The following is a 15,421-nucleotide window of genomic DNA, read 5'->3' as shown; positions in this document are numbered from 1 at the left end:
TATTATAGATATATTACAATATATTATAGATATATTACAATATATTATAGATATATTGTACATGCTCGAAGAGCATGTACTTACAAAAAATATATACACTTCAATAGCATTGAAGTGTATATATTTTAACAACACTTCAATGCTTTTGAAGTNAACTGCTTCAGTTCTTAATAATAAAAGAAATATCTTAGATAACATAAATTTCAGTTATGGTTTCCGTTATGAAATAATTGTTTTGTGATTATTGAGGCGTATAGTTATAAATTTCTAAACCGTTTTAATAATCATGGTTTTAATATATGATGTAAATAAATTAATTTAATTAAAAATAGAAAATTTATAAACTAAAAATATAATTATAAGGAATATAATTATGTAATTCATGTTAAGGGAGTAAATTTACACGAAAGAAATCGAACATACTGTATCAATATTTAAATTTCTAAATATACGAATATTTATTGTAAAGTGAAATATTTCATTATTTAACCTCTCAAATTTTTATTTCAATTTAAAAAATAAAAGAGTTTTAACGTATTCATAGTTAAAAATTATTATTTATTTAATAAAATGTCAATAGAATTGATTCGATAATTAAAATTTTAGTAGGAAAAACAGATTTCTTTATTATAAAATTTTTAGTAAGTGTATAATTTAAAACTGTAATAAAATTCTATTAAATATATTATTTTTTGATGTTAATTAATTTTCTATTTGAGCCAGTTAATATGCCCGCCGTAAGTTATTAACCATTTTACGTCCACCTTAATTACCATAAGTTGATATAGTCTATTACTGAGAGTGGATCTGGTTAATGATTCATAGATGATCGATCCAAATGCAGTCTGATACTCATAATTTGGCAGTTGTTTCTATGGTTAAAGTGCACACCTTCTGACAAAAATTTTTCCTGAGTTCTGACAATCCCAGGTTTGAATTCGGGGCTGTCAGAACCTCATGGATTTTTCTTTTGTAGTGGCTTGGATATGTCAGATCCATTTCTCATTATGCCATCTAACCGCTCCAGTATAGACATGACCGAATTCGTAATGAATATGATAAAAAGCTGTTTAAGTGCCTACAAAGAGAATAAAGTATAAATAAAAAGTGTTATTGAACTTTATTGTAGATAAAGTACAATAAAATAAATATCAAGGTAGTTGCATAACTGAAATAGAAATTGAATTTAGATAAATAAATTTCGAATAAATTTCTTGAATTTTCTGATTAANTCGTTACGCCTCCCACTCCTTTTGCCCTCCTATAGCCACTCTCTGACAACGCGCCGGTAAGTGGGAGAAACTCTTGTTCTATCCCCTCGGTTTGCACATATTGGTGTCATCCGACAAAACAAGCCATCCGACAACTGAGAGCGGGTCTATTAGGCCTGTGCAGATTAAGTGGTCATTAGGATTCAACCCAGTGGCCCCCTGCTACTCACAGCTTTGTCTAAATTTGGGTCAAATAATATATGTAGCATTGGATTCTATAGTGTAAGGAGAACATGTTTTTAAAGAAACCAATCTGTTATTTGGGATATTTCTTAGGCCACTTGTTGGTTATCAAATTTTCAAGCCATACTTGTCAGTTGAGAGAATTGTTCTCTTTTCTCTTGTTTATGATAGTGATCTTCATGACAACTGACTCTTCTGCAGTTCTGACTGAGAGATGCCCTGCATCACATATTACAAGGGTGGTTTGATCCCAGTTAGGTATAGTTTTGTTGTTCATGGGTTCTTTGAATACAGTAGTGCAGTAATGATCTTGTCTTTCATGTGGTCTGGTTCCTATTATCTGGTAAGTATTGTCTATGTACTATCTGACCATGTTTTTGTACACTTTCTATTTTTTGTTTTTGTTGTCTTTCACAATATAAATTCGATTTCTGTATATTAGATATCTATGTAAAACATCTCTGTAATCCAAAAAAAATTATGGTAGATGAACTCGCAGCAAATTTTTGGTTAGGAACTATGATTTTATTCTTAAATTAAATTACATATGCATTTCAGGTTGGTGCAATATATCCCAACCTTTCCTCAGTATCTTAAGCATATAAAATTGTGCAAGAGAGAACGACACATCTGTAACACCAACACATGTTACACAGTATATCAGTCAGCCTCTAAAACACTTACATGCTCGAAGAGCATGTACAATATATCTACTGAGTGTTTTAGAGATCTATAATGTAGAGGTGTTTTAGAGATCTATAATGTAAGTACATGCTCGAAGAGCATGTACTTACAAAAAATATATACACTTCAATAGCATTGAAGTGTATATATTTTAACAACACTTCAATGCTTTTGAAGTGTTGTTAAAATATACAGTGGCATACATAAATTATGATCTATAATTTGCAAAAAAACCAAGTAAAAAACATACTGTGTTTTCTTAACCAATCACAATATCAATATCAATACAGTTGCATATGAAATTCATGAAAAATTGTTTTTCCCTATTAATTTACAACATGCAAAAATATTTCATGCATATTTAAGGATTATTTTATATTACCTTATTATTGTGCTCTTTTCTCCTCCTCCTACTACTTCCTGTACGAAGAAAACTAAATGATCTTTTCCAATCTTTTTCTTCGCCATGTTTTATCTTTTCAATGCTACAAAGTATATAAAAAATTTTTATGAAAGAGTAACAGTATGAATAATTTGTGTTAAAAATTATTTTAGAACAAAATTTGTGAACTTCTTTTTTGAGTTAATAATTGTGGTATATGCTTTTACCTGTATTAATTATTCAAAATGTTTAATAAAAAAAAAATATAAATCAAATCATTGTTTATATCAGGAAGTTACTTATTTCTAATTTGTATTAATAAAATGTTAGTCTTTTAATTTGAAAATACAAGAAAAAAGCAATACTATTAAATATTTAATGATTATTGAAATAAATTTCTAGTAAGTAGATTTATTTAGTTTGTAATTTTCTTCTTTTTTCCCCACTCTTTTATATTGTCACTTCTGTCCATCTTATTTTATGCTGGATCCAATATAGTTTAGTTATTCCTTCTGTCTGTGAAAACTTGTTTGACCTGATTGTGGGGAAAAGACAAAAAACAAGAGGCAGTATGATCTGGAAGGCTGAAAGAGTATGGACATGCAATGATTGAATGAATAGATGAAATGCTAACAAGGAGGAGTCATTTTATAAAAAAAGAAAGGAAATAGTTTATAACACCACATGTCTCAGGTCTTCTGATTGTGAGTGAATCTTAATATAATTTGACTGATAGTTTGACTTGATTGACATTATTTATATTGAATATTCACAATGAAGACACTGACCCTGTTAAGTGGCCAGTCACTGTTACCAAACTCAGGTTTAAAAATTTCTTTTTCTCTCTCTCTTTGTCCATTACTAATCCAACTAATTTTAGTATTAGTTTAGTATAGTATGTAAAAAGTGACTAGATGTTCCAAATTAGGCAGGACAGTCCCAATTTTGGATTTTTTCATAATTATATTCAAAAATAGTCAATATTCATTGCATGAGTTGTAAGTCAAAGAAGAATTGCATACAAGTTATAGCATAAAAATTTTAATATCTAATTGTGCAGATCAGTTATAAAAGAGTTGGAAGTTGATGGTTTTTGCTAATTATCTGAGCTAAGAAAAGGTGATTAAAGCAAACAAAGCTAAACTCAGAGCCATAATTATTCATTGTTGCCATAGCTGCAGGTTGTTATTTTGGATTGTAAAGAAGCATATGGATAAGTAAAATATTCATTGGTTGTTTGTAACATTTGTTATGGATGGTGATGTGACTCATCTGATCTCATGTTGAAATGCTCGGTTTCACATCCTAAATTTTTATATTTCAGGATTTGGTCACTTTTGGTGTGTATTAATTTGTAAGTAACTAATTGTACGAGATTGCTGATTATCACTCTAGTAATTTGTATGTTTTGAAACAGTTGTAATTCAGGGTTTACTGAAGTATTTGTCATATATGAACTTAATCCAGAGTGCTGATATCTGTTCTATTTATCCTGTATAAAATTTATATTTTTAATTAAATATTTTGTTATGCTTCTGCAATTTTATCTGTTCTCTCTGCCTATGTACTTAGTATTTATATATCAAAATGATTAATTTCACAACAACAAAAGATACCATTTTAATAAAAATAAATTATAGTAGTTACACCAGAGTATGAATTATAAGCTATAGGTTTAAAAACACAAGAAAAAATTTTTAATTAAATATTTTTGTTATATTAGATTATGGAACAATTACTGAAACTTTCAGGTTTTATTAATTGAGTTATCTTGAAAAATAATATAATGTTTCTTATATTTTTGTTTTAACAACTTTCAATGTCCCCAACAGATAGATTATAGTTTACATTTTGCGATAAATTTAAATTATTAAAAGATTTTACCTTAAATTAGACTGATGGACGGATCCTGTCCTGGATCTTGGCATTCTGTTTTCTGCATCTCCATAATTTTCATCATCTGCATATAGGCTGCCATGGCTCGCTCGAGAATTTGAATTTCGGATTCCCATTAACCTCTTGATAAGGGAAGGATGCTGCGAAATATAGTCTACAATGTGAACAGTTTAGACATAGGATGCTTACTATAGATGGGATGTTAAGAAACTGCTGGAAAATTGTGTTCTAAGTGCAAATTCAATATTTATAGTATATTTCAAATGGAACCATTTTTTATTGCATAAATATATATGAATAAGGTGAATCAATGATATGTTATTTTCAAGTAAATCTTATCATTAAAAATTTAATTAAATTTTTTAAATTAAAATTTTAAAATTATAACTTATCAGTATTTATTTAGATAACTGTTTAAAATATGAACAAAGTTACTTTTTTCCCAATGATTAATTGGTTCTCATCAATCGGTCAAAATTAGTGAAAATTTTGAAAATTATGTTGTTTTTTTACACATACATTTTGCAAACAATGGCTGCACTATAAAGACCAGTTTCATTCTTTGTGAGAATGGGAAAGCAAAGCGAAATAACAGTAAATTAGTTAATGTGCATATTTATATGATAACATTAATAACCTGATTTATTAGAATATTCAGATAATATCAAAAAATGTACTTCAGGTTACTTTCCATAATTTCTTTTATCACTTTGCAATATTCTTCATTCTCTTTCTTCTCAAATTAAAAAATAAAAACGTTTTTTATGAATTAAGATACAGCTTCAATGAACATTTAAAATGCTTCTGGGCCACCTTATTTTAAATTGGGAATACCATGAACAAATGCACGTTCTCTTTCATTGTGTTATAAATATTTATGAGATGAGAATAAAAGAAAACATACACATTTTTTTCCATTCTCAAAAAGTATGAACTACTTAATACTATTAAATAGTACTATTCTTACATTTATGTAGGAGCATTTTATTATTAAATATTTCTATGTGAATGCTGACATTGCAACAAGATTTTAAGAAAAAGAGCTTGAAAGATCAGCATTAACTATTATTTTCAAATAAACAGATAATACAATGCAACAAATATCTTTTAAAGAATCATGCAAAAGGTTCAGTTAATGGCAATTTATGACACTGGCTNAAAGCAATGCTTAACTCGCGCATGCCTAACACCAACTAAAATTTGACACAAAATACCGTTACGTTCGTTATCTGAATTTTGTTCGTTATCCGAGACAAAATTTTTGCAAAATAAAAGTTCGTTAACCGATTTGGTCGTTAACCAGGACGTTCGTTAACCGGGGTTCCACTGTAATTCATTCCAACGCAAAAAACATACTCAAATTAAAGCCAAGTAATACATTAAAAAAAGTAACTGTAGTAAGAAAAACAAATGAAAAATGCGAACTAATGTAATGTCGTATGGTGAGTTTTTGTTCATATCGTGGAGCAAAAATATGTTCGAATTTCATGTCGTATCCTGAAAATTTCGTATGCTGGGGCGTTCGTAACCTGAGGTACCACTGTAAAAACAATGGGCTACTGTTAGATAAATTATTTTAATATTAAAAAGAATATTTCAGTTATCCCTAAGGATATAGCATGTGAACAGCTACAATATTGAGTTGCAACCATTTGAAAAACAAATATAATACAAAGCACTTCTATATTGTTTTTCCTTGCATAGTATCATCTCTATTTACATTATAAAATGTGACAGATTCAGTAAAATCTAGTAGTATCTCATTGTTCTTCATTTCTCCTTAATTTATTCAAAATGTAAATTAAAATTTCTCATGTAGATAAGAATAGTTAATTAAAAATTTACAAATATATATCTATTTTTGGTTTCATCACATAAAATCTGTTTTAAATAACAGAATTACAAAAAGGGTTTTTAAACAACAATTTACATATATTTTGACAATTTTTGTCCTCATATTCTTTGTAGGATAAAGTATACTGTGACATTACTACAACTAATATTAATTAAAATAAAGTTTTATTGGGCTGCAATGAAAAAATTGTAGACCTATAAATTCCCACGGTCACCCGTCCATCTGTCTTTCCTTAATAACAAGAACGAAGTTAGATGAAATCGAAACCAGATATGGAAACATTAGGGGCCTCAGGCTCTGAATGACTATATATGAACATTGATGCAAACTAGATATCACATATACTTTTTTGTAAAAATGAAATAATTTCTTGAGACTATACATACAAGATGTCATGTTATTTCAATTCAAAACTTTTCCTCTGAAAGCAGTTAATGACGACCAGCACAACTCTATTGTTAAAGGAAAAGGATGATGTACAGGGGAAAAACACTACTAATAATTTGAGGTGGAGAGCATATATTTTAAATTAAATAAATTTTAAAAATATGATTAAAAATTGCAGCTTGGCATTGTGATGAAGTCACAATAAATAATTTTTTTTCAAACTTGGAATCACATTCAATCATCATAAAAGTATCTTGCTAAGTTAATTTAATTAATATAATTATTCATTCTTTTAGAAATATTTTCAGACTAAGTTCTATTTGATGTGCTGATGGTAAACTAAATTAGTCAGAAAATATTTCTAAAACAATGAATATTTTGATTATCTTAGCAATTACAAACACAAAAATACCATAACTTGCAGATTGTCTTTTAAGGACAGATAATTTGATAGGGGTGCAGGTTATGTGATGAGGTGGGTTACAGGCTGATTTAAATTATAAAGTTGCACCTGTGGAACAATGGCTGTTCTCATAGGTGTGGGATATACAATAAAATGATTATGCAAAGATTTTTATTTTTTTCCTAACAATTTTTTTATGGGTTATATACATAAAAATATTATACTTTTCTGATATTTTAATTGTTTCATTTCTTCGTATCTATATTTCTACAAAAATCAATTTTATTTATTTGAATATTGCACTTAATTATTGATAATTCATTTAGTTTATAAAAAGACAATGTACTTAAAATAAAATTTGTAAAATACAGAGTAAGCCTTATTCTTACCTATTAAATAATTACAAAATAAGCATAAACAGTTTTTAACTTGTATGGATTTATATATGTAGGCAAATCATATGATAAATAAAAATACAATATACAGTGGTACCTCAGGATACGAAATTAATCCGTTCCGAAACTGAGATCGTATCATGAAAATGTCGTAAGGTGGATCATCTTTTCCCATACGATTACATGTAAAACCAAATAATTCGTTCCAACGCGAAAAACATACTCAAATTAAAGCCAAGTAATACATTTAAAAAAATAACTGTAGTAAGAAAAACAAATGAAAAATGCGAACTAATGTAACGTCGTATGGTGAGTTTTTGTTCGTATCGTGGAGCAAAAATATGTTCGAATTTCATGTCGTATCCTGAAAATTTCGTATGCTGGGGCGTTCGTAACCTGAGGTACCACTGTAAAAACAATGGGCTACTGTTAGATAAATTATTTTAATATTAAAAAGAATATTTCAGTTATCCCTAAGGATATAGCATGTGAACAGCTACAATATTGAGTTGCAACCATTTGAAAAACAAATATAATACAAAGCACTTCTATATTGTTTTTCCTTGCATAGTATCATCTCTATTTACATTATAAAATGTGACAGATTCAGTAAAATCTAGTAGTATCTCATTGTTCTTCATTTCTCCTTAATTTATTCAAAATGTAAATTAAAATTTCTCATGTATAAGTTCATCTTCTCTGCTATATTATTTAAGGAATGTTTAACATGACTATTTTAAATTTTAATATTAAAATTTAAATAAATTACATTTTCACATTTTTATTTTTTAATTTGACTTAGGTTGCATTCATAATATCAGTGATAGATAAAATACTGTTATCATCAATTATTGATAGAATTTATCACATTCACTCATTATTGAAGCATTTGTACTGTTTCATAAGATAGGTATAGTTTTATTTTTCATAACCTAAACAATTCACATAATATGCATACTTTGTACAATAGATTCTTGTGATATGTACAGTAATTATTAAAAAATTAATTTCTGGAAAAACTTTATTCCTAATGCATAAACTGACCATTTGATTTATCCTTATTATTATAAATAATTTTTAAAAAATCAGAAATTAAATAAAAAAATAACTTTTACTTGTAATTTTTGGACAAAGTATAAAAGACATCATGAAAATAATTTTTAAAATGTTCAAAGAATTCAATGACAAAAGTTCTAACCTCTGTCAGCAGAAATATTTGTATTTATAGAAAATTCTTAACTGACTGGGCAGCCATCTTAGGATGAAACATTAAGAGAATGGAATATAGAATGCATGCAATTTTGAATTTAAAATATAGATTGAGAGTTGCATTTATAAATTCAAATGACTTCAAAAATAAAGTGAAACACACAAGTAAAGGTGAGTACATAAAAATAAAAACATAGAGTGTTAGAAGTGCATTTTACTGTTCCTATTTTACTTCCTGTCGGGATAAAAAAATCGTCTGGCACACGCTTTTCCCGCCTTTTTTACGAACGACCGTTGTTGCCATAGAAACGGCGATCAGACCATCTTGAAGACTCGACCGCTCATTGGTTAAAAGACATCAGACCATCGGTGGACGTCTTATAGAGCTGGTAAATGCTGATTGGTGGACCCCAATGCTGTTTCAATCCTATAAAAGCATTGAAGTTCTGGCGGGAAGATCAGTTTGCTTCGGACATTAGGAAGTGAACTCACGCTGACCTTAGTTCGCCTAAGCTGTCTTAGAAGATTGCCTCATCTTGTTGTATTGTTGTGGACTTTGAATTTGTACGTCGCAAGGTGCTTTTCCGANTGATATTTATATTTTTACGGAAATTGTGATATATTTTTTCGTTTTATCAGACCAAATTATCTACAATTGATCAGTCGATTGCAATCGATTTGTTGGCCCTGCCTGATTTTTAACGTGAATGACGAACCTTTTTGAGTCCGCATGCCATATATTGATAGTACACGTCATACATCGATAGTACACACATATATTCGTAGAATCTTTAAAACGATTAAGCGCACCGAAGTTTTAAATTTCAAATAATTATTGTTAAATAAATGAAACAATATATTTTAATTAAAATAAATTTTAAAAGTTGATTGAGAAAAAGATCGTATAAAACTATCTTTTTTCTCAAGCGAAACGAAATCGTATAAAACGTTGCATGCCAGACAATTTCTTTGGACGTGCCAAAGATTTTCCATCTATAATCTATAATAAGTATTACATCCGGCTTACATTTTACAAATCTTAATATTATTTGCCTTATTAGTAATATATGAGAGAGCCGAGATGAACCTGGACAAATGCAAGCTGCATCAAAATAAACTGCTGTCCTGATACAAGAAATGTTTTCCGCCTGAAATATCTAACTTTTTAAAGCAATTTATGCATGGTGATTAAGTTATATACAGTACTAATAAGTTTTATCGGGTTGTAATAATTTTATTTTTACACGCTATACATAATCTGATTTTAAAGAGACGTGGCGAAAATCGTCGGCTTTTTAAAAAGAGAAATGCATAGTGAAAGTTTTCTGGTTTTTATGAGGAGACGTGTAAATTCGGAATCGGTGGATTTCTTGGATAGACATTTATTATGCCTGTAACTTTACAGAAGAATGAATTGCATTCAGCCTGGAACCTTGTTGCAGGAGTGATATTTATGTCGATATCATTACAAGTCTGTTGTCAGATTCCCAGCTAGCACATAAGCAAGTGGGATGTGAAAATATAAGGCTCAGAATTGCTATAACAGCAAAAATTGTACATTGTTTACATCACTTACAGACTGCACTTTTTTACAGGTGAAGAAACAAGATGTTTCCTTCAAACCATAACACTGAATCGGCAAGAAAGTTGTCCCACCCCACTTACATTATATTTATAACCATAATAAAATTTTGGATAATTTTATGCGAATATTGCTAACCAATTGGAAAGCGAAGTATATACTATGTTTATCAATTTTTAACTTTCATTTTTTTAACATTGAAATACTTTTATTTAAAAAATCATTTTTAACTTTTGCTTTCTTTTGATTGTTTATCTATTTCTATCAGTAAGATATCACTTTCTCTTTAATGATGCTTTTCTTCCTTTTGATTTCTCAGTTTCCAGCAATAGAAACTAATGACTTATTTATGGAGTTATAAAAGACTTGTAAATTTTTTAAAATACTGTATAATCAGCTTATGAAAGCTTAGTTATATTGTAAGGTATTAAACAAGAAAATTTTATTCTTATATAAACCCTATTATTTTATTGCAAAGTGTAACTGTATATTTAGCAGTGTTTCAGTTAGGGTGATCACCCGTCCTACTGTGGGAGGACATGTCCTACAATTAAACCTTTTGTCCTACATCCTACCGCCTAATGGAAATGTCCTACTTTCACAGATAACTACTACTGGTCCAATAGGTAGTCATTAAAAATAACAATAAACTTTTTTCCATATTTTTATATTAAATAATGGGTACAACTGCAACAAAGAGTAGTATTTAAAACAACAATAGTAGTATATCAATTTAAAATTATTTACTTATCAATTTTTAGTGTTTTGTGCTTTTTTTACTACCAATTTTTATTGTTTTAAGCTGGGTTGTCAAATGTCCTACTGGGAAGCATTATAAAATTTCAAATGTCCTACTTTGACTATGTCAATATCTGGTCACCCTAGTTTCAGTTCATCTTTAAAATAAACAAATAAGTCAATACAAAATTACAGTGGGTGATCAGTTAACGAACATAATCTGTTCCAAGGCTTTGTTTGCTATCTGAATTGTTTGTTAACCGATTATTAATTTACCATAGGCTTTTATTTGATTAATTCATCCTGGAGACCCCAGAAAATATATACTTTCTTACTATATTTATTTATATGTAATAATAAAAATACATATATACACAGTCTTGCATTTTTATTAGTCATTAGTTTTTTCTGTTTGTGGGGGTTAAAGAATGTCTAATGTTGATTGCTTTTCTCTCTTTTTCAGGATTTTTCAGAAGTAATTAATAGCATTGTAATTGTAGAGATCCCTAGATCTCAACCTGGTTTGGATGCCATTCTAAAACTGTTGTTCTGACATCCACTTCTTCAAAAGATCTTTAATAGTAGATATTGGCATTAAACCTCTTTTTCAGAAGAAAACATATCTTGCCAAGTTTCTTGGTATTCTTCATTCAAAAGTTCTTGGTGTTCTTCTGTCATTAGATCAGTTTCAGATTCCATTATGAGCTCTTCAATGTTCTTTATTTTTCAGCTGTAATTTTTGTTACTCGTTTAGTTGCTTGAGTCTTCTTGATTATACAGTATCTTTCTTAGATAAGATTGAACTGTGGCCTACTATAGATCTGTTCGAGCCATACTGCCCAGCAACATCAGACATCTTCTGCCCACTCTCTACCTTTGCTATTATACTCTCACCTTTCGAAAATAAAAACAGACACAAAACTTAATGAGTGCCCACCTGACAGTCTCGCGAATACCATAAAAGAATTGCTTCTGTCAGAAAAATAAAAGGCTGGGAAATTACAAGGGAGAATTTCAGAGTTCAGATAAATACTATCCGATCAGTATATACCAGGGTGAGTGTCGATGTTGACATTCCTGCACTCCAAAAAATTTCAAATTGTTGGATGAAGACAAGGGAAGACCAATTGGTATTCATTATGTTACATTGCTTCTTCTTGTGTTTATTCTGTGAGGTATTTGTTGTCCGAACATAAAAATCTTTCGTGAAAGTGTTCATTATCCAAGCTGTTTGTGAACTGATCACCCACTGTATTTTATATATATCTCATTTACCAGTGTGCTTGACATAATTAAAAAAATTCTATGTAAGACTGCAGATAGTTCAACACACTATTTAATTAAGGAACTAAATGAGAAGGATAATAAATAGAATATAGTTCATCAATGTGCAACAGCATACTGATGAACTATATTCTAAGTACATTCTATATACAAAGTCAACAATTTATTTGATATCTAATGTTACCTCAAATTGCAAAAAAATAAATAAATAAAATAATAACGTAAGTTGACAGAAAGAAACTATCAATTTATCTTCTATAAATTATGAAAAGACATAGTTTTCTTGCAAATTTAAAAGAAAAAGTGTATGAGACATAATCCAATGGCATAAAACAGTGGAAACTAAAATTAAATCAAGAATTTCTATCTTGAAAGTAACAAAAGTGGGTATATTATTTTGATTTAACTTATCAAGCTTAATGTCTACTAAGTGCTTCAGAAGAGAATCTCCTTTAGAATTGTTCTCTTTGCTATTTTAAATGATGAGAGTATTAGCATCACAATCTATCAAGAGAAATAAAAATATTGAGTAGAAGAGAATTTTTGTAAACTTGACTTCATTAGACAACAGAATCATACAGAAAACAGATAGATGCATTGACATCTTTGTCCACCATTTAGACAGGTAAAGACTATCAATGGCATGGGAAGGGACAGAATTTTGTCCTTTACCATACCATTTGCAAATGACTAGCACAGGCAAACTTGAATGCATGGCAACTGCTATGCATCCTACCACTGGACTCCAATATCATTAACTTAATTTTACTTATTATAAAAAGCTTCATGTCCTTTGATTATTATATTTTCCTCTTCTATCAATATAGCTAACAATTTGGCTATTAATGAGAACTTATCACACCAAAATCAAAACATTTTGGAGTTAGTTAAATAAAGAAATTCTAATCTAGTCAGCTTTTTGACTGTGGTGTTCTGGGAAGCTATTTCATGATATTCAGTCACCTCTATTAGTTGTATGATGGACATTGATGATACAGTAGAACCTCGAAAACTCGTCCCTCGATAACTTAGCACTCCAGATAACTGGTCCACACCTTGGCAGGGCGAAAAAATCCTTAGTTAATTAATTTTCATTATAGACAGCTTTATAAAAGTATAAAAGCACTCATAAAGTATTTTTCTGAGGTCTGTCTTATCAGGTAAATTACTGTACACAGTGTATTCATTAATTTTCATTTTCATGTAGTGGCTCTATGCCTTCATAAAGGACGTACTTTTCCTTTGTTTAAGGGTATTTGGGCAGTTTATTCTCTGTTATATTCTGTACAAGTAAATACTGTACAAGTACAGTACAATATTTTCTGAGGAAATACTCGTACTTATTTTTTTTAACCCCATTCCCGATAACTCGGCATTTTCACAAACTCGGCCACCCTTCGGTCCACATTAGGTCGAGTTTTCGAGGTTCTACTGTATAGCAGTATGTTCAAGAAATATACTGTGCCTTTATATATTGTCTTTCATGGCAGGTCTCAAAGAGCCATTTTCCAGCATGATGATATTTTGTTACACAGAGCTAGGATTTCTCAAAAATTGCTACATTTACTTGTCCTTCCTTGGACAAATTTGTTGCTCATTGAGTATTTGTGGGATCTTGGAGTGGCAATTGCAACATCTGTGGGCACATCTGTTGCAGGACAGCAAATGATACCTGTATGCTTCTTTGTCCAACTGTATCACTAATGTATTCAGGCAGGATAAGATCCTACTAAAGAGTCATTTAAATTGTACTGTAGTTCCACAGGAAATTGTCTCTTTCCTATGATATTTTAATCATTCATTAATATCACAATATTGTGTTTGCACTAATAAAGTTTCTTTCAATTCCAATGCCTCCTCCTTGAAGCATAATGTTTTGTCAATGAATGTATTATAAAATGCAACCCTTTAGATTTCTTTCTCTCAGATATACAGTACAAAAAGATTACTAAAATTGCATAAGTCAATAACACAACCCTAAAAATTGAGGTCTTTTGTGTCAGGCATTTACTAATGTCCTATGTAACTACATAATGATTCAAAACTATAGAAATTACTTGCAATGTTATAGATTAACTTCAGTAAATTGAATTATGATTCATTCAAAACAAAACATTTAAGTTTTATTTTGTCAAAAAAATTATAACTTAGAACAAAAAGTTAAAAACACAGTTTTTTTTTACTAATTTTTGATTTGAATTTTTTACATTCTGCAGTTTTTGTGGTACTTTTACTGTATAAGGTTAAGTAATTATTATTTTGTTATATTTATTTTATATTGTATACAATAATAAAGACATTGGGATTACTTCATTGTTGTTTCTATTGATATAAACAATGTCTGTTCTACTTCTAATAAACCAAATGATCACCATAATTAATTGGGCTATTTTTTGCTACTGTTAATAATTAGGTATTAGAGGTAGATGTTCTACTTCTATTTAGTGGATCTGTAGTAGTATTTATTTTTTTAAAATCAGTCTGTGACTATTTTCTAGTGTATGTCATGGTTCTTTCTATTGATGACTTAACAGATTGTAAACAAAACAATATAAAATACATCCTAAAGTTTTTTGGATTTATTTTATACTTCATTGTTCTGATAATTTTTTTTTTATGAATGTTTATCAAAATTAGTATTTCTTAAAGTGTGATTACATTCAAGAATCTCATCTTTAATTTGATAAGTTTTTGATTAGAAGTAAAATTGTGCAATTGACAGAATTTTACTTTTTGTATTGCAGATTGTAAATGTAGTATTTTAATCTCCAGTATCTACTATTTAAAGATCACTTTGATATGCTAACTTCACAGCCTAAAATTCTTTCAATTGTTATTTAATTAATAAAAATTTTTAAAGAATATATTTTTGTATTTTAATAAATTTACACACATAAATTACTTATTATTAATTAACCAATTCTTACATTAACTTCCTCTCCAGTTAATTGACCAAATCTTGTTGTTTTCCAATTATCAATTATTAATAAACCAGCATAGACTTTTCCAACTGTCATTTTGCCCAATCTAAGCTCTGTTTTAAAAATTATTTTGTAAGTTATTTTATTAATAAAAAGTAATAATATCATTAAAAAATTTATACCTTCAATTGGTGGTACTAATTTGTCTATTACTTTTTTATGGAGATGAAT

General features: G+C 29.0%; 1 protein-coding gene across 1 annotated transcript in view; it reads right to left on the bottom strand.

The window, feature by feature from the left end:
• Positions 1-4,750, bottom strand: part of LOC111625853 (voltage-dependent calcium channel type A subunit alpha-1-like) — a 30,254-nt gene extending 25,504 nt beyond the window's left edge. Inside the window, exons 1-2 of the mRNA XM_023369093.1 lie at positions 4,405-4,750; positions 2,521-2,623 (exon numbers count right to left, since the gene is read on the bottom strand). Of these exons, the coding sequence (XP_023224861.1) occupies positions 2,521-2,623; positions 4,405-4,532 (231 nt within the window). The 5' untranslated portion in view covers positions 4,533-4,750. The remainder of the gene's footprint in view (positions 1-2,520; positions 2,624-4,404) is intronic.
• Positions 4,751-15,421: the final 10,671 nt, after the last annotated feature.

The sequence above is a fragment of the Centruroides sculpturatus genome, unplaced genomic scaffold (assembly GCF_000671375.1).
Source record: "Centruroides sculpturatus isolate CEXI.00-Female unplaced genomic scaffold, Cexi_2.0 scaffold427, whole genome shotgun sequence".
Taxonomy (NCBI): domain Eukaryota; kingdom Metazoa; phylum Arthropoda; class Arachnida; order Scorpiones; family Buthidae; genus Centruroides; species Centruroides sculpturatus.
Note: the sequence above shows the minus strand (reverse complement) of the source record. Positions and strands in the feature narration are given on the sequence as shown.